General features: G+C 37.0%; 1 protein-coding gene and 1 pseudogene across 1 annotated transcript in view; both read right to left on the bottom strand.

Moving 5' to 3' along the window:
* TLL1 (tolloid like 1) overlaps positions 1-20,253 on the bottom strand; it is a 194,536-nt gene that overhangs the window by 8,638 nt on the left and 165,645 nt on the right. The window contains exons 17-19 of the mRNA XM_038559153.1: positions 19,724-19,849; positions 16,938-17,065; positions 3,166-3,379 (exon numbers count right to left, since the gene is read on the bottom strand). Of these exons, the coding sequence (XP_038415081.1) occupies positions 3,166-3,379; positions 16,938-17,065; positions 19,724-19,849 (468 nt within the window). The remainder of the gene's footprint in view (positions 1-3,165; positions 3,380-16,937; positions 17,066-19,723; positions 19,850-20,253) is intronic.
* LOC119869421 lies at positions 4,288-4,441 on the bottom strand (annotated as a pseudogene).

The following is a 20,253-nucleotide window of genomic DNA, read 5'->3' as shown; positions in this document are numbered from 1 at the left end:
AAATTTACTCAACCAAATTAAAATGGTATTTACTCAACCAAATTAAAATGTGTATTTCAGGGTCGATAATGGTCACACATATTTCAGAAGGCAGTAAGTAATGAGTAACTAAATATTAAGTAATTTCTGCTACATGTAAAATTCTATACATGTAGCAAAAATTGGCTGATGCAGCACGGGATGTGACCATCTTGTCAATAGGAACTGACTAAAAAAATCAAAAGTACAGAAACTTCTGAAAATCAGAAGTTTAACTTAAAAAAAAAAAGTTTAACTTAAGACTGTAAGTTGTCAACAGACAGAAATTTCTTCTGTTTCCTGGTAAATTCCCACAAATGCCTAATTTTCTTTTTTTCCTATGAATTACTAATACCTTCCAGTGTCTCTCCAAAACAGGTACCAAATAAATGCCTGATGAAAGACTATGGACTAAATGAACTTGTTAAAGAGAAAGCTTTGAGATCAATAGTAGTCACTATGTAGAAGGGTTTCCGCATGTATGACTAGCAGGAAGTAACAGTATAGGGATCCCCAGGGGGCTCAGGGGTTGAGCGTCTGCCTTCCTTCGGCTCAGAGTGTGACCCCAGGGTCCTGGGATCAAGTCCCACATCGGGCTCCCTGCATGGAGCCTGCTTCTCCCTCTGCCTGTGTCTCTGCCTCTCTCTCTCTCTGTGTCTCTCATGAATAGATAAATAAAATCTTAAAAAAAAAAAAAAAGTAACAGTATGAAACAAATAGACCCAGAAACAGTAGCTGGGTGAGAGCAAAAATTTATGGGTGAAGAGAAAAAAGCCACAGATAACATCAAAAATTCTGACGACAGCAAATGAGTAGGAATTAAGAAGCCAGGATTCCAATACCAACTATTATTTTGTTGTTGTTGCTCTACTTTGGTTGTCATATAAGTTGCTTCTTTTTTTTTTTTTTTTTTTTTTTTTTGTCATGTAAGTTTTAGTTTGGAATCCTCAAGGGTAAGATAACAGGGCTGGATTAAACAATACCCAAGGCACATTTTGCCCAACAAAAATGTGATCTGTGGCTCATGTGGGTATTTGAGTGGATGTGAACTGAACAGCCAATAAATGTTACATACTTTGAACAGAGGATTTTTAAAAACTTACATAAGGAAGCATCAATCTATACCTGGTGTTTCAGTAACAGTGACTGGTTTTATATCAATTTGCTTCCTAATCCAAGACTTTTACATAAAGAGAAAATATGCTACAGTGGAAAGTACATGAGCTTTGGAGACAAAATAAGAATAAAATCCAGGCTTTGACATAATTTTTGAAATCTCTGAAAATTAAGTAATCCTCCAGATTTTCCATTTCTTCCTCTGAAAAATGAGGATAGTAATACATCATATAGTCTTTGAGGTCTCAATATACGCAAAATGTATATTAAGTACATGTGCGTGCCTAACATGCCAAAGACATGCCACATACACCACCGTCAGATCTCGATACGTGATCTCTGTTAGACCTCACCTGGATCCTACCAATGGATTCTTAATGGTAATATAAACAATACAAATAGGATCCAAGAGCAGATGCCATACAAATTAAAGAGGTTTATAGCTATAAGAAACCCTAAACAGTTTACAGATGAGGAAACCAAAGTGCAAAGAAATGATCTTCTCCAAAGTTTCCAGCTAGGTGATGCATGAATGGACCAAAAACCCAAAATGTACCACCCAGGATACTGTAACGTAATATAAAACTTAGTCCTCCTACTCACAAAGAGCAAAAAAATCCTATAAAAGTATGTTTTATTAAAGTAATAAAGAGGAATTAATAGGTGGGTAATTTAAAAATAGGTAGTCAGCTATTTCAAGAATTTTGACAGCATGTTTTCAGATTGCATTCTTGGAACTTGTGATCGCCAGAACATTAAAAAATATACACATGTCATAAACTCTATGCTATCAGGAAAGTACTAATGAAATCATGGGATTATAATCACTCCCCCCCTTCAATGCAACAAGTTATCAGGAAAATATTTAAAGAGCCAATGTCAGTGTATGGAAAAACCTTTTACTAGTATGAAATTTCTGTAGTCTGTGAAAGAGTCTTCTCAACTCAAAATATTTATGTTAATCATGAGAAATAATTAAATTGAATGATTAATGAGTCCAACCATTACTAGTAGGAATAAGATAAATTCTGAGAATATTCACTTTCTCACAGATTTCAATATAAATCTAATAATGCTCATAATAAAATATACTAAAGTGGAAAAGAACATTGGACAATGGAATAATTAAAATTCTGATTTCTCAAAAAAAATTAAAAAGAAAGAAAATAAAAACAAAAATCAAAACCTATGACAAAAATTATGGCATTAAATTGTTTTACGGACAAATTCGTACACTACTACACTGTGTGTTACATACATCAAGACAGGAGTTCTTGCCTCAACGCCTCAATGGTTTATTCATCAAGAAGGCCACTAGGTGGTAGTATAAGCTAAAGACTTTAGGAAACTATAATCAATTTTTTTTTAAACTGAATGGGAAAAAAGGACATTTCCTAGATATTTAAGAAATATATTATTAAGTGGACTCCAAATTATAAAAAATGTTATTCTGCATTCTCGCCTAAAATTTTCCATATTTTTTTCTGAATTATGTTTTACTTCTTGAAAACTTCCATTACAAAGTCAAATTAGGGATCAGGATTAGGAAAAAGGTTGTATTGCCCATCAAATAAAAAGAAAAACAAATAAGACTCTGTAAGGTAGAGAGAGAAATAGCAAACCTGATTTACAAAAATATATTCATGCAAAAGCTAGCCAACCAGGTAGGATGGTAAAGAAAACATAATTCTTGAATATTAAAAAGCAGATTTCTAAGTGTTAGAGGATATAAATCAAACTGCTCCAGTTAATATGGAATGCATGATACAAATGTTTAGAAATAATTCTACTTGACCATACTGCATTGAACATGAATTTGTTCACACTATTGCATTTCTTTCTAAACATTCAACAACTACAAAGATGTTTAGTAGGTTGCTGCATAACTCTCACATATTTCACACAGTGTTTTAGTGGGATTTCTTTTGCTGTGCTCAGAGATTCCTTATGTTCCTGTTACAGGATCCACCGCATTCACTGGAAGAGAAACCTAGATCTTAGGAAAGAGAAACATGGCCCTAATATGCTGACCTGTAGAATGTGTGGCTTGAAAGCCTTTTCTTTGAACAGATGCATCAGAAATAAACCGAACAAACATTTTATTTCCCGTAGCCAAAAGGGGCTCTGGTATCTTGTTGCCACACAGTCGTCCCAGAATTGGTGATTTTTCTGTTTCTCCATCGAATACTTCCAAGTGATCATACGCACATTCTTGATGCTGCTCGATCTCAAACTCACTAAAGGCCTATTAAAAAAAAAAACAAGGAAAAAAAAAACACATATCACTCAAATGAGTTCTTTTTCTTGGAGCAGAAATGCACATCAATAACACATGCTCAGGACACACAAATAAATTAATCGGAGAGATCATTATTGAAAGGAGTGTGAAATCAGTAGAATGTAAAATCTCTAGAAAAACATACTGAGGAGAACAGCACAATAACTCATGCAAAATTCTACTCTTCAACCACTGCAACTAAATCACAATCAAAACTATCACAAAACCATCACAATCAGCTCCAGAATTTAGATAAATTATAATAACCAAGTGATATTTTATTCTCGATATAACTCTGAGTTTATATTGAGTGCATCGGAAAATTTTAAATAATTGCATTTTAAAAATTGATTCCTTCTGGTTTTGATGACCATCACCCTATCTTGGGACACTTAAACTAAGAAAACTTCAAAAAATAATTTTTACAGGGACACCTGGTTGGCTCAGTGGTTGAGCGTCTGCATTCAGCTCGAATTGTGCTCCAGGGCCCTGAGATCGAGTCCCGCATTGGGCTTCCCATGGGGAGCCTGCTTCTCCCTCTGCCTGTGTCTCTGCCTCTCTCATCAATAAATAAATAAAATCTTTATAAAAAATTGTTACATTTTCACAAAAATTAAGCACAGTAAATCTTGATAGAAGAACTAAAACAAAGAGCATTTTCACTATGTTCTTCTTTCTTTAGATCCTACAGCCCATATTATCAGAGAATACTAATGTGATTTTAGGCTAGCTTATTTTTAATTTACTTCTAAGATAAATGGTATTTTAATATTGAGAGTCTTGCAAAGTTTAGTATGCCCTTAAAAATTATTCTATATTTCCTGTGTAATAATTTTTATGTATAGGTCTTAGCAAATTATCTTTCTTTAAAAAATACTTGTAGTAAGAATTACTATCAAACTTCCCTCCTTGGGCCAGAGACCCTTGTGGTGTTAGCAGAAGACATGCCCCTTGTGTAGCTCATTACCTACACTTATGAGTCCGTTGGCCAGTCAGAGGCCTCAACTCTAAGCTCAAGTGATGTACAGAAGCAAATTCTTAAAATAAAAATTCATTAAGTGTATAACACATTAAACAACACAAAGGAAAGTTTAATTGAGACAGACAAAATAGTAATGTCCTAATTATTAATAATTCCAGGAATCCTAGGTTATTTGCCATTGCTAACTAAGGCTTTTTTCCCTGCCCTAGAAAAACCATGAGACCTTCAAAAACTAAAGTATCATTCCCACTAAAATAAACCTGAAGGAATAGAATATATACTTAAAAAGTCATTAAGTTTCCTGCAGTCTCTGCAGCATAAAATATTTGCACATAAGCTTTTTACATACATGGTTTTTTAACACAATTTTGCGAGGTGATCACCATTCTAAGTTTAAGGCATGCATTTTGGTAATTCCGAAAGAAAAAAAAAAAAAAAAAACTAACTACAAATGGTTCTCTGTCAGTGCTGGCCAGTTATCTATTCCTTAACGAACCATGGTCTGCCATCACTGGCTTTGGAGGAGTCAGGCAAGAAAGGAGAAGCAATTTATATTAAATTAGGGAGTAGGAGGAAAGAATGAAAGGTACTTAAAAGAAGAAATAAAAGAAAAGAAAGCGGGCTGATCTCTACCACACCCTACTTAAAAAAGTATACGTTAGAATGTTCTAACCAATAAGCATTAGAGGGTCATTACTTGTCATGACCATTATGGGTGAAGAGGAATGCTCACCTCATTCTACAAAGACCCTGACTGGGTGGTGCCAGAAAGATCAATAACACACAGAGAATCTTACAAACAAACAACTCAGTGCAGGAAAATAGAGTGAACAAGAAGACTTCATTTGCCGTGACGTACGCCCGCCGTTCCAGGCAGGCGACCACCGACACTGGCCACTTATTTACGTCTGCAATCCAGTGGCAGAGAATGGAGTAGAGGGGACACAGCGCCTGGGATAGAGGAGACCCTGCAGGGACAGGTGGCTGGGTGTCCATTCATTTACCTACCTACCTGTTCCACGGATGGAAACTCTGTGAAGGCGCAGGCCAACCATGAAACCAAGCTCCTGAATCATAAGATCAACGTTATTTCAAGAAAAATAAAAAAAAAATGAAAGCATTGTTTCAGGAAAATAACAACATCTGAAAACCATTGCGTGTCCAACAACTGTCTCTTTTGCATGTGATTTAGAGTCATGCACCTATAAAGAGCGGAGAAGCCTACTGTGCAGGAGAGAAAACTGCAAGAGTGATGGGGGTGATGGCATTCTACAGCACAGCCTCCAAGTAACGGTTAAAATGGGATCGGAATGTACAGACCACACATGTTCAGTCCATTGAAAACCCAGTGAATGAGATAACTAAGTGACTACTTCACTCCCTAATGAGATGCAGGACGTCTGGAGTGAATCATAACATCTGTTTTACAGAACAGAGCAACACCACACAGGGTGGCAGTGAGCTTGTGGGCTGGGGGCATAACGACACCTGGTCTGGAGCCAACTGGCTCCCGCTTTTTATCAAATTACTTATGGAATCAGACTGACTCTGTCCGAGTCGAATTAGGCAAAGGTTCTGCAGCTGACGTACTCTCAAGTGATGCAAACAATTCTCATTCATTAAGGTGTTAGTGAATTTTCCTCTTGGAAATTGGTAGCAGCCCGTTAGGTCATCTGCTAGGATTGGGTGGTCCTTTTCCAGGAGGTGGTCGGACCCAAATGCTCCACCACACAAGCAAAAGTGTGACCGACTCACATGCCGAGATCTCATTAACCTGGCCCTTAATATCAGAGGGACAGCCACATCTAGGGACCTCCCTCTATAGCGATGTTGCCTCAATAAAAAAATATTTCTAGGCCACAGAAAGGTATTACAGGGGCCCACGGGAAACTGGGAAAAATCTTAAAAAATATTTTTGTAGAATTCCCAGAGATACAGTGAGATACACAATTTACTACTTTATTTTATGACACGTGCTGAGCCATGAACGTCTATGTGTCTGTGTCTATGATTTTAAGGTTACTAATCTAGGCTTTAAAAAGAAAAAAAAAAAAAAACAGAGAGCAATTAATTGTAAGCTCTAGTCACAAGTAACTAATTCATTTCCCACAAGGCAAACTAAGATTAAGGAGTCCCGTTCAAAAGAAATAAAATTGAATTCTCGTTTGAGGCTGTGGAAAGAATAACTGTGTGTTTCTGGAACACCCAGGCAAGCCTAATCTACCTAGCTGGCCCCCAGCCAGGCCTGCGTACGCAGCCTCACGTGAACATCTGCTTTTGTTGAAAACGCAGGCACTGGCTAAAGGATGAGGCCATTCGGAGTCGCCACATATATTCACAAAGGACAAGAAAATAGAATGACAGCATTTAACGCAGAAATAAAATTTAGCCAAGGTGACCATTAAAAGTAAGATGCAATTTGAGCAGCCGTGAGATAGGCTCGGAGCCCCCCGGTCCCGGCCATCCGTGGCCTTTCCCTGTCTTCGATAAGAGCTAACATTGGTTTTCCCACAAGATACTGGAAGGATCAGAGGCCCCGGGGGAGCATGGTGGAGTGGAATACCAACCCCGGCCTTCTGATTCAAAAGATCTTTTCTGTCCCATAAGCCCTCTAAAGCTGCAACCAAATACAGTTTTTCTGGATTGATGGTGGAGAATTATGCAACATTTGTAGATGTTTTTGTTTTCTAAATATCCCATATATGAAGCTATAAATTGCAACTATATAATTTAGCAAACCTCCAGGAAATGACAAATCAGATAAACATGACATACTATTAGCCTATTGCTGGATGCCCCTATGCCTGGAATTTTGTTCCTGCTTTGTTTTTCTGTTTTTTGTTGTTGTTGTTGCTGTGTTTAATGCTTTAATATCTTAAAAAATATTTTTAAAAATACCCAAAATTTAATAGTCCGTTGCGTCACTCAAAACCAAGACAGATGAAGCCAGGAGTAAAATAGATCCTTGTCCTTATTCGTTCAGAACTTTATCTCTTTTCGTTTTTTTTTTTTTAATTTTTAAAAGATTTTATTTATTTATTCATGAGACAGAGAGAGAGAGGCAGAGACATAGGCAGACATAAGCAGACCTGACGCGAGACTCAATCCCAGGACCTGGATCACGACCTCCACCACTGAGCCACCCAGGCGCCCCATCTCTTTTCTAATAAGAAGACTTTCACCCCACAAATATCTTTCAACCAAGGTTTCTTTCTACTTTAAAGCTGTCAACACAGAATCTCATAACTCAAGACGCACGAACACAGAGAACCAGAGCAAACGTGTCCTTTCCTATTGCCGCTGGAGCAATGACCGTGGGTTTAGTGGCTTAGATGACGCACATTTACTCTCCTAGAGCTCGGATGGCCGTGAGAAGTCTAAGATGGGCGGGCAGCCCTGGATCTTCCAGAGGAAGGCAGGACCTGTTTCTCTGCATTTCGCCCGTCTTCTAGAGGCCGCCCTCATTCCTTGGCTCTGTCCCTTTGCTCCATCTTCAGAACCAAGAGTATAGCATCTTCTCTCCTGTCTGGTCTCCTGCTTCCTCCCCGTAAACACCCCTGTGACCACATCACGCCCACCCAGATAAGTCAGGAGAATCTCTCCATTTCAGGATCCTTAATTTAACCACAGCTCCTTTTGCCACGTAAGGTAACATGTGCATAGATTCTGGGGACGGGGGCAGGGACATCTTTGGGGGCTGGTGAGGAACATTATTCCGTCTACTACAAAAAGTAAGAGCTAAGTGTTTTCATACTGATTTCAGGGAAAATGATCACCAACACTTAGGACTCCATGATTTCAGACTCTTTTGCCCTGACCCTCTTAACTAATTCAATCCTACAGGCCAAGTCTGGCCCTCAGGCTGTTTTTAATTAAACCTTTACTGGAAAAAAAAATAAAAATAAAAATAAATAAAACCTTTACTGGAACACAACCATACGCACTCATTTGTGCATTGTCTGTGGATGCTCTCACATAGAGCAGCACAATGAAATTGCTGCAACGCAGGTCACATAGTCGACACGGTCTATAATATTTCCTATCTGGCCTTTTAAAAAAAAGTTTCTGACAAGCAATCATTAGCTACATCTTTAGTTGTCAGCATTGAATTTCAAATTCATAAGGCTACACAAAAACTTGATCATGGTTGGATTATCCAATAAAATGGTATATGATTATTATTAATCATTGCCACAATTATACTTACTATTTGGATATCATGTATCGATGTGTATTGGCTTTTAGTAAGACATTATGCCAAACACTTTATCTGCAAGTTCATTTAATGCACACAGAAAAGTCCTAAGTAGGTATTTGCTCCGATTTCCAAATGTAGAAATTGAGACTTAAAAAGATTAGCATCTTTCTCAAGATAACGTGGCTACTTAGGTTTAGACAAAAGTCACTCTGAGTTCCAGATCTATGTTCCTAATCCCTCCATATTTCTCTTTTGGGTATTTATTTTACTTAATCCTGTATCTTTGTCTTATTAATATTTCCATTTAAATTACTATATATGTACACATACATAGTAATTATGGATGCAGGATGTTAAAATAAAAAAAAAATAAGTAAAATGTAGAGAGAGAATCTTGGGCTTGAAGATTCTTAGACTCCGACCAGCTTTATAAACTTGCCAACTTACCTGACCTGCCTAGGACAGCTTCCTTATGTTTAAGTGTCAGCTGTGATACTAACTTGAGATAATACACATGATAACACTTGGAGACCATCAGGCACTATATTAGTTTAGTCCAAGCACAATATTGTGAGGTAGAAGATGGGCCCAGTCAAGCTGCACTTTATTATTTGGAGAAGACTCTTAAGAAATGGAAACCTCGAGAACATTTATATTTTTATTTGTGGAACTACATATAAGAGACCTCCTATTTTAGAACAGGCCCTTTTTAAAGGACACACTCCAGGCTCTCTGGATCCCAGCGCTCGAGCTTGCTACATTTATGTGAAGACAGTATTCCAAGGTTTTACAAAGATCAGAGCACGCACCACAATAGTACATGAAAAAATATACAAAAAATCTTCAAGAACTGATATAATCATTTATAAATACATAAATATGTCATTTTTATATTTAGCTTTATGATAGTAAATTCAAGATCTAGGGATAAAGATGTTTATTATGTAACATAGACATAATTTAAGCTACTACGATGTTCAAATTGTTGTTTTCATGTTACAGGACAGTATTGACCATGTCATTTTTTTTTTTAATCACCTTTTAAGATCTCCTGCTTGTCTATCAGGTAGGCATACTACAACCCAATCGTATTCTGGTTACACGTTCTGGACTTTACCCTGAGCAAATCTGTCAGGAGAGTATAAGCAGTAACTCACTGGTGTTACCTTTACTTTCAGAAAATATGTGCACATTTACACATCTACTGAAATGCATGTGTGGGATTAAAGATGGCTGCATATTCTCTGCTACTGTCCCCATTCAGAGATAAGGCCTAATTCTCTTCCCCTTGAATCCTGGCCAGCCTTGGTAATTTCCTTAACCGACAGGGTGTGAAGAGGTAATGTTCAGGGGCTTCTGTGGCACCTTCCTGGGCCTCTCGAAATGCTCTCATAGGGGACCCAGTACTACCATGGGAAGAGTATGGTTCTGAGGCTACTGTACTGGAATGGTCACATGTAGGTGCTCTGGTTGTCCTGCTGAGACTACCTTCCAGCCCTCTCCACCAAGATGACAGACATACTATTAAAAAGCCACCTTGACCCTCCAAACCAGACCAAACCCAGGTGACTATCACCTAACTGAACTCAATCGATACCACGGGCAACAGAAGAATTGACAGGGGAAGCACTACTTAAATCATGACCTCCCCCCTCTCCCCAAACCATAGGATATAACAAAATGGTGCTTGTTTTAAGTCATGAGGTTTTGGGTTAGTTTATTATGAAGCAATAGATAAGTAAATCAGTGCATAAAAAAAGAATAGTCGCATTATACTGCCAAAAGTCTAAATTTCTGAAAATCTGCAACAAAATGACCACTATTTATAGTTCAAGCTTTATATTATGGCACAATAATATACATAAGATATGGATAGTCGGACTGTGAACCGAATATGCTGATGATAAGTAAATGCTATGCACAAAAATGCTCATATCTCTCAAAGGACACTGAATTTTATTTTAAGTCATTTACCTACATAATTGTAACGTTGTATAAATAACCATGATATTTGTAGTCCTACAAATAAACCAAATTAACTAAAATATGGCTATCCAAGACATAGTGAGAGACTTGTTTAACCCACAAACCACTACTTTCATGTCACCCAACATAATTCTGTATCAAGTTAAAGGAACATTTGTGTAAAAAGAACAGTAAGCTTCTTAAATTCACAAACAAGGTACTTTTCTTTATAGCTTATGAAATTGTCTTTAGAAACAATTTCCTTTCCTTTGCTTTAATATGAATAGGTGAAATATTTAGAAATGTTCCCTTATTTTTCCATGCAACCTGTGTAAAGAGGGGTAACAATAAATGAATTGATGGGCAGCCCAGGTGGCTCAGGGGTTTAGCGCCGCCTTCAGCCCAGGGCGTGATCTTGGAGACCCAGGATCGAGTCCCACATCGGGCTCCCTGCATGGAGCTTGCTTCTCCCTCTGCCTGTGTCTCTGCCTCTCTCTCTCTCTCTCTCTCTCTCTCTGTCTCTCATGAAAAAATAAATAAAATCTTTTAAAAAACCAAACAATTAATGAGTTGCAAAGAAAGCTCCATGGTGTACAGAGAGAACAAACGTTTTCTTTGCTTTTTCTCTTGGCCCTGGCCCATAGAGACTAGCTTGTAACTAAGTATCTATCAGCAGCTCTTGGCCAGGCCATTAAAAGATTAATAATATCCCAAGTTTCCTTGGAATCCATTTTCCAAATTCAGTTTGGGTTCAAGTTTCTCCATGAAGATTAAGGATCTTAAAGAAACCAGGCAAAATGCATTTATCTTGAACAATGTATCTTTTTTGATAAAATTTCCTATATAATAAATGTCTAACTACATAGGAAAGTGACTCAATGGTTTGAATTGGAATTACAAACAGGGTTGGCCAAATGTCCATTGGTGATATTTGCTATAGATATTGATTTCAATTTTAAAGTAGATAAGATTAGTCAACAGTTATATAACAAGCAGGGAGACAATAATAATAGATCCAAATAACAACATTGAAATGGAAAGAATTTTAAAAATATAGAACTCAAATATCACTTGAAGCTGGTAGCTAATGTTATGACACACTTTCTAGTGGTCCTAACTCTTAGAGTGTATTGTGAGTCAGCTTTTATATGAATGTGATTAATGGGATAAGAGAGTGGGGATCAGTATTATGTTTCAATATGGAAACTTTGGGGTGCACTAATGTGTGTTTTAATAAGCCTTCCAGATAATTCTGATGGATGCTAACATTTGAAAAAGCTGAGGGCTTAGACTGTAAGTACTTCCACAAGGATCACAAAGTCAAACAAGTAAAGATCAATATTTGCCTAATGTGTTTGTTTTCTTTCTTAGAATTTCCTTCTTAGGATTCTAACAAGCATGACCACTGTTGATAGACATGCTTTATGTCCTGACCTTCAAGTGGAATATTTGCATGAAAATTAAAGCTTGCAACTTGTGAAGCACCCACTTGCAATCTCTCCTCTATGGACCCCAATCTCCTGCTCATAAGAAAAATTGTGATCAGAGCAGGAGAAGGCCAAGGAAGTGCCCTCCTCAGTGTTGCAGACTTGGAGGAATCAAGTGGTCACTGCTATGAGAAAAATATGAAGCCCTGATTCAACTTTTCTCTGGGAAAAAAAAAACCGTAAGCTTCTGGGAGAGAGAAAGAAAATCCTGTCACCACTAGGACAAGGACACAGACCCACCGTGAAAGGCAAACAGCAACAACAAAACCCCACATCAAACCACTGTTCCCTTCGGGGAAGTACTGGTCTCAAGTTCCTACAGCAATAACAGTAGAGACCAGCTACTACCATGGAAGGGACAAGAAACTCTCATAGAAGACCAACTGGAGATATAAGATGGAGTTTCTTGTCACTGGAGGGATACACAGGACACTGAGAAAGGTCACCTCTAAAATCCAAACAATCAGGGCCTGCCTAAGGTGGAAGCTGTACTAAAACAGTAGTGAACCCATCCTCGCAAACAAAGCAGCAAGCACCAAGCAACAAGAATTGCAGTGCGAAGAGGGAAATAACTCATGGCAGAGAACAGGGAAGCTAAAGTAGAAACATTGTGAAGTGAATCTGAAATCCCAGCCTCCAATTTAAGAAAAAGGAATTCAAGGCCAATGGTCCACTGATGGTCATCAGAAGAACAAGAAAACCCAAACCCTTATTTATTAACTAGATATTTCTTCAACAACATCCATTCCCATATACACACACATGTGCTGATAGTCTCAGAAGAGATGTGTCCACTTCCAGACATAAAATCTCTACTATTATTCACATGTTTGGTATTTAGTAAGAAATTACATGATACTCGAAAAGGTAAGAAAAACAAAAACAAAAACAAAACATTCTACTAAGACAGAAAATAAGCAACAGAACAGACTCAGACATGACCGGTATGTTTAAATTATGAGATGGAACTTAAAGTAATTATGATTTGAGTGCCTGGGTGACTCAGTCGATAAAGCATCTGATGTTTGATTCAGCTCAGGTCATGATCTCAGGGTCCTGAGATCAAGCCCCACGTTGAGCTCCCCGCTGTGCATGGAATCTGCTTAAGATTCTCTCTCTCCCTCTGTCTCCACCACTCCCCCCTGCTCACACACTCTTTTTTAAAAAATAAAGTAACTATAATTAATATGCTAAAGATGCTAGTAAAGGACTGCTTTCCTATACCATAAACAAAAATAAATCCAAAATGTATAAAGACCTAAATATGAGACAGGAATCTATCGAAATCCTGGAGGAGAACATAGGCAGCAAACTTTTTGACCTCTGCCACAGCAACTTCTTGCTAGACACATCTCCAGAGACAAGAAAACAAAAGCAAAAATGAACTACTGGGACTTCATCAGGATGAAAAGCTTTTGTACAGCAAAGGAAAAAATCAACACAACTAAAAGGTAACCTACAGAATGGAAGAAGATATTTGCAAATGACATAATAGATAAAGGGCTAGTATCTACAATCTATAAAGAACTTACCAAATTAACACCAAAAAAAATAAATAAATAAAAAACAATGCAATTAAGAAATGGACAGAAGACATGAATGGGCATTTATCCAAAGAAGACATACAAATGGGCAGCAAACACATGAAAATATGCTCAGCATCACTCGGCATCAAGGAAATACAAATCAAAACTGCAGTGAGATTCCACCTCACACCAGTGAGAATGGCTAAAATTAACAACAGATGCTGGCAAGGATGGAGAGAAAGGGGACCCTCTTACACTGTTGGTGGGAATGCAAACTGGTGCCGCCACTCTGGAAAACAGTATGAAGGGTCATCAAAAAGTTAAAAATAGAGATACTCTATGACTCAGCAATTGCACTACTAGGTATTTATCTAAATGATATAAACACAGTGATCTGAAAGGGCAACTACATCCCAATGTTTACAGCAGTAATGTCCACAATAGCCAAACTATGGGAAGAGGTCAGATATCAATCAATGGATGAGTGGATGAGAAGATGTGGCATATATATAATGGAATATAACTCAGCCATTAAAAAGAATGAAATCTTGCCATTTGCAATGACATGGATGTAACTAGAGGGTATTATTCCAAACGAAATAAATCAGTCAGAGATAGATAAATACCATATGATTTCACTCATATGTGAAATTTAAGAAACAAAACTGGTGGAGATAGTGGAAGGGAAAGAAAAATAAAATAAGATAAAAACAGAAAGAGAGAGACAAACCATAAGAGACTCAACTATAGGGAACAAGCTGAGGGTTGCTGGAGAGACAGTGGTAGGGGGATCGTGTAACTGGATGATGGGCATTAAGGAGGGCACTTGATCTAATGAGCACTGAGCGTTTTTATGCAATTGACAGGTCATTAAATTGTACCCCTGAAACTAATAATACACTATATGTTAACTAAATTGAATTTAAAAAAAAATAAACTCCAGTAAAAATGTAGACAATATGCAATCATGTATGAAATTTTAGCAAAGAGATGATGTTGTGGATTGAATTGTATTCCCCAAAATTCAGACATTGAATCTCTAACCCACAGTCTGAATGTATGTGGGGCTAGGGTTTTAAGGGAGGTAATTAAAATTAAATGAGGTCATATAGGTGACTAGTCCCATAGGGCTAGTGTCCTTATAAGAAGATGAGGAGACACTAGAAGAAAAGTGCACACACAGAAGAAAAGCCATGCGAGGATACAGCAACCAAGTGGCCATCTACAAGCCAGGAGGTGAGGTGTTACCATACACCAACCCTGACAGCACCTTGATCTTGAACTTCTAGTCTCCAAAACTGTAAGAAAATAATTTTTTTGTTGTCTTAGCCACTCAGTCTATGGTATTTTGTTATGGCAACCCAGGTAAACTAATAAACATGGAAGCTATAATAATGAGTCAAATAAAAATGCTAGAAATAAAAAAGCATGGTAAAAAAAATAAAAAAATAAAATAAAATAAAAAAGCATGGTAAGGGGGATGAAGAATGTATTAACAAGCTCATCAGGAGACTCAAGACAGCCAGAGAAACAATCACTGAAATTGAAGATAGGTCCATAGAAATTATTCAACTCACACTCAAAAAGAGTGACAAAAAATTAATAGAGCAACAAGAATTATGGTATAATATAAAACAATCTAGCATACGTATGATTTGAATCCCAGAAGGAAAGGATTGACAATAGTAAAAAAGAACTTTGCGAAGAAATAATGGTAGAGAATTTTCAGAAGTTCCTAATAATATCACAATACCACAATACAGATGGAGGAAATTCAGAGAATTTTGAGAAGAATAAATCCCATAAAATTTCTAAATACACATGCACACACACACACACACACACACACCCCTAGATACATTATATTCAAACTGCTGATAAAAAAATGTTGAAGATACCAATAGGAAAAAAAGGAATAAATACAAGAGTTTTAAGGCTTATGAGAAACCAATAAAGCCAGAAAATAATGAAGTCAGTTTAAAATATAGACAAGAAAATAAAATTGTCATCCTAGAATTCTATACCCAATGAAAATATCTTTAAAAAGTGATACTGCACCGACATAAGCTACACAAAATATAAGAGGAATCTGTCTTTAGACACAAGGAATGTAATAGCAGACAAAATGTGGATCTACAAAAAACAATGTCTTCAGAAAATCTATTTTCCCAAGTCCTTCATTAGCTAACTGCACTGCTGAAAAGCCATGAGCTTCAGGATGGTCCTCTCAATCAGGACCTTGGACAGGACTGGCAACTAATCATGTTCCCACAATGCCGTCATCTAATTATCGAGCATCTTTCCAAAGAATGGCTTCAATAAATTGATGTCTCTATTTGGAAAGTCATTTACTGATATTTTCCAAATACAGTGACTGCATGAAACTCCATACGATGGCTATGAATGTCTTGGTGACTTCCTCTAATGTCATTGTTATAATGCCATGTATACGTAATGCTTCTCCCCCTTCCCCTACTAAGTTCCCTGAAAAGAAAGGTTAAAAACAAAGTCTTAAAATTAACCTTATGGCTGGGCTGGTCCAGTAAGCTACTACACATTGACTGGTAATCTCATTCTCAGGACAACGTTTTGTCCTTTATTATGGTGCCACCAGACTGTTCTGAGCATTGCTGGCTGGCATTCTCTCCTGCTTCTAACAATAACATGCTATGGGAAATTGTCAAAATTTCTATATTCTTATGATGATTTCTGTATATTACATGCTTCAAGTACTATGAAGCCTGTAATGAAACTTAATATATATTATCAGATGATCAGAACAGAATGCATTACAAAGAATACAGGAGGAAGGACAAACATTACATTCATATTGGAATTTGGAGGAAATCTGAGGATATCAGGATCCATCTAAAAGAGGCAACTATGTTATGCAAAAATGACTTGTGGCTATAAGACAAAATTAGTTTTCTAAAAAACGTATATGCTTTGTACATGAGGTATATAGAATTGACACAACCAGTACTATGCTATGTAAATAGTCATTTTAATTCTTTCTTGCAGAATTTCTGATGATTTTTTGTCCCTTCCTTTATTTTTCCCATTTGGAAACATGATGAACAATAACATGTTAGGAAGTAGAGCCTCCTGTTTTGCAGTAGCTTTGATAGTGCCTTTGAAAGCACCCAGGATACGAACACCCTATGAGAACTACATGGCTGCCGTTACCGTCGTCTCGATCTAGGAAGTCAGGGATTTGTTCAGTGTAAGTAGGAAAGCATAAGAAAGGAAATCTTTTCCAGCTGCCCACTAATTCAATTCAATTAAATAAACATTCATTTTTTTCTACGTGCTGGCTGAGAAAAGACATGGGCAGTCAGTTTAATAGAAGAAGGACGAGCTCACTTACTAATTTGATTCGATGGCCAGGAGTGGCACTGATTTCCCATGTGCATTCCTTCCTGCTCGGGTACTTGTCTGGCCAGTTGGGACTGGTGATAAAGCCACTTGGACTGTGGATCTTCTGTTCACACTCAGCTGTGCCAATGACAATAATATCAATCAGTGTGCAAATCTAGCCCAAGACTGATTTAGCAAAAAAAAAAAAAAAAAAAAAAGAAAAGTAGCCTATTTACCCCCTACACTGCTGAAAGATTTCCCTGAATACTAACTAATCACCACCCTAGTCTGTTATCAGAGTCATCTGCTTTGGCAAACATGTTGCTGATCATAATCAGGCAATGTTTGTTTTCTTGGTTACATGAAATTAAGTGTTTACAATGAGTTAGATAAATGCCTAAAAGAAAATGAACTATTTTAAGTCGCTGGATCTGAAAGCTCAGATTTTAACAGAGCAACATGTATTGACAATGAAGGATATCAACACTTGGCACCTGAAAAATATTTAATGCAATGCCACAAATCAAAATCAATGGATTATGCCTTTTTCAATTCCTATTTTTTCATTAGCAGGAACATCATTTACAGCTAATTAACACCATTCAGCCACTTTATGGATCATGTATTTACATTTTCTCTCACCCTTAGTAAAAGTAAACACTTGAATACCTACACTATAATTTTAGCTGCTGAAGTAAATTAATCCTAATTTTATCAAAGTGAAGTGCAGCACTAAAGAGAAAAATAAGTGAATAGCTACTAGCCATGGAAATAGCTTCTGAACTAATTTCAAAAATTATTTTACTCAAAAATTATTTTATTTTAATTATTTTACTTTCCTAAATAGGAAATTTAGGTTTTTTCACAATTAAAATGGCCTTACCTTAAAGGAAACTACTCCACATTGTTAACATAAAACTTCAAAAATGTTTAATATCAAAAAAATATTTAATATCCTCAGGTTCTATCCATTCTCTGTAACTCATGAAGCATCACCCTACACATACTAATGTAGACTGGGAATTATTTGTTGTGTATGAGATATCCCTCCTAAAACACAATTAATTCTTTGAAATCTTCCAAGAAATCTCTTTGGAGCAATTCTTTCCTATGCAGACAAAACACCTGTTTGGCTGCACGGCTATGTGATAAGAGTACAACGCCCAACATAAATATGCTGTTGTTGCATTCCTTACTACTAGATCTTTCTCTTAATCATGATAGGTTTCCATAGGGAGATTTGGACTCTTAACATAGGAATACAAAAAAAGAGAAGAAATTCAGTTCCTTTCAAATAACATAGGATCATGTAGCAAGTCTTAGATTCTAGATCCTAGGGGTCTTCTAAGTTCCATTATCCCTGTCCTTGCTTTGCAATATGAAATATGGAGCCTCCAGGATCCGGAAATAACCTATAAGATAAAGCCAAGAGGCTCACTGCTAAATTGTAGGAGGTGTCCATTCCATAACAGAGTTAAAAGAAAATCCAAACCCTTTACTGGCAATAAAAATGAGCTTTATTAGGGACACCTAAATATTGTTCTACCTAAAAGCAAGTTTCCTGTGAAATCCTTTCTTGAAAATGTTTACTCTAATAAACAGAGAATTGAGGTATCTAAATTATATTTGTCACTTGTGAGCCACAGGATACATGCATACTTTGCAAAAACTGTCTCTTTTTTTCTCTGAATTATCTTCCATAACTGTAAAATAACCAGACTATTCCCCAGCCTGTTAATTTAATAGAATACTAAGTTACAAGTATCAGAGTCCTCACAGGTTTATCCTCATATAAGAAAGTAAAAAGGTGGGGGTGGGGGGATCCTGTTTGCATATGATTCTGGGCAATACCACTGGCTCAATGAAAAAATAGGAAAAAAAAAAACCCTGACATGTGACAATATTTGAAAGGAACTGAATGGAACAAGGGTCAGCTCAGGATATCCTGTACTATTCCAATGTTCATACAAAGAGCTTCTATCTAACTATGATTCTAGCCAGGGACCTACCAATATACATGTGCTAATAACTAAAGTTATAAAATCTGCCATAATAATTCTTTCAAAATGGGCATAAATCCAATTTAAGTAGAGAATTCAGGAGCAAAACCCTCAAAGGATGAAATAAAAATTGAGTCACTATTTCTTGCTCCCATCTAGCTCATACTGGCTAAGAAGATAAAGATAACTGTTTTTATAAAATCAGAATATTGTAAGGCCTTTGGGCCCCAAAGCTGATAACTATCATTGTGCTATTAAAATGATTTTTTTTCTTTTTTTTTTTTTTGGCCAAACCCATGACTTAAAACTTTAAATGGCACAGTATCTACCATTTTCAAATGTCTTTCCTCTGGTAGGCATTTGAGTTTGATACTCTTGGTATTTAAAGTGCCATTCCTCATATAGCACATACACGAGATATTCTGCGGAGGGAAATTAAACCAAATGCAAAACATTTAGCAGAAGTCAAGTTTAAATATGGAGAATGTTATAAGGTCTGTTCTACAAGGACCTGGGTGCTTTTCTAGCTGCCAGATGGCCTTATAGCCGCTTCGATGTCTGTTACACAAAGTTATTCTAATGCCACCCATGTGTGAAGTGCCAAACCTTTAGGTATTAGGAGGCTTCCAATGGTATGCCTTGGATCTCTGAACACTGCACATATTTTACTTTTTGACATTTGAATAGTCAGCAATGATATCACTCATTGATATGATTAACCCTACTTGGAAGCAGAGCTTTACCCAAACTCCATGCAATTCTAGATGTTGTCAAGAAAAGAACATTCCTTTCATACCTTCCTTGCAGTCATGTTTATTTTCATGCAGCACAAATCCGTTACGGCACTGACACATGTAGCTTCCCATTGTGTTGACACACTCATGTTGACACCCGCCATTATCCTTAGAGCATTCATCTTTGTCTAGCAAAAAGATAACCCCACAGTTTAGTAAGTAGCTTTAAACACAAAGGGCATCAAAGGAGGAGTCTTTTAGGTGTGGTTAACACTGACCAAGGGTAAACTAAGTCACAGCTTTCTTTGTTCCCAACAAAACCCCCAAAATTTATAGTGTCTTAGTTTTACCCACTCCTTGTTTAGCTTGGAGCCTTGTACCATGAGTTTCTAAGATGATCGGCTCTAGGATGACAACTTCTGACCTCCTTCACTCCTATGCTGGAGTGGGAGTTTTAGTAGGAGCCAGGAAATGAATGAATCTTTTTCCAACTAATCCTAAACATTTATTGCCAATTTAAAAAAAATAAATTTAAAATTGTGAGTATTTTGAATAAATGAGGGAACTAGCATTTAAGAAGAGGGCAATCCTT

This window comes from Canis lupus, chromosome 15 (assembly GCF_011100685.1).
Source record: "Canis lupus familiaris isolate Mischka breed German Shepherd chromosome 15, alternate assembly UU_Cfam_GSD_1.0, whole genome shotgun sequence".
NCBI lineage: Eukaryota > Metazoa > Chordata > Mammalia > Carnivora > Canidae > Canis > Canis lupus.
This window is presented reverse-complemented; position numbering and strand designations above follow the sequence as displayed.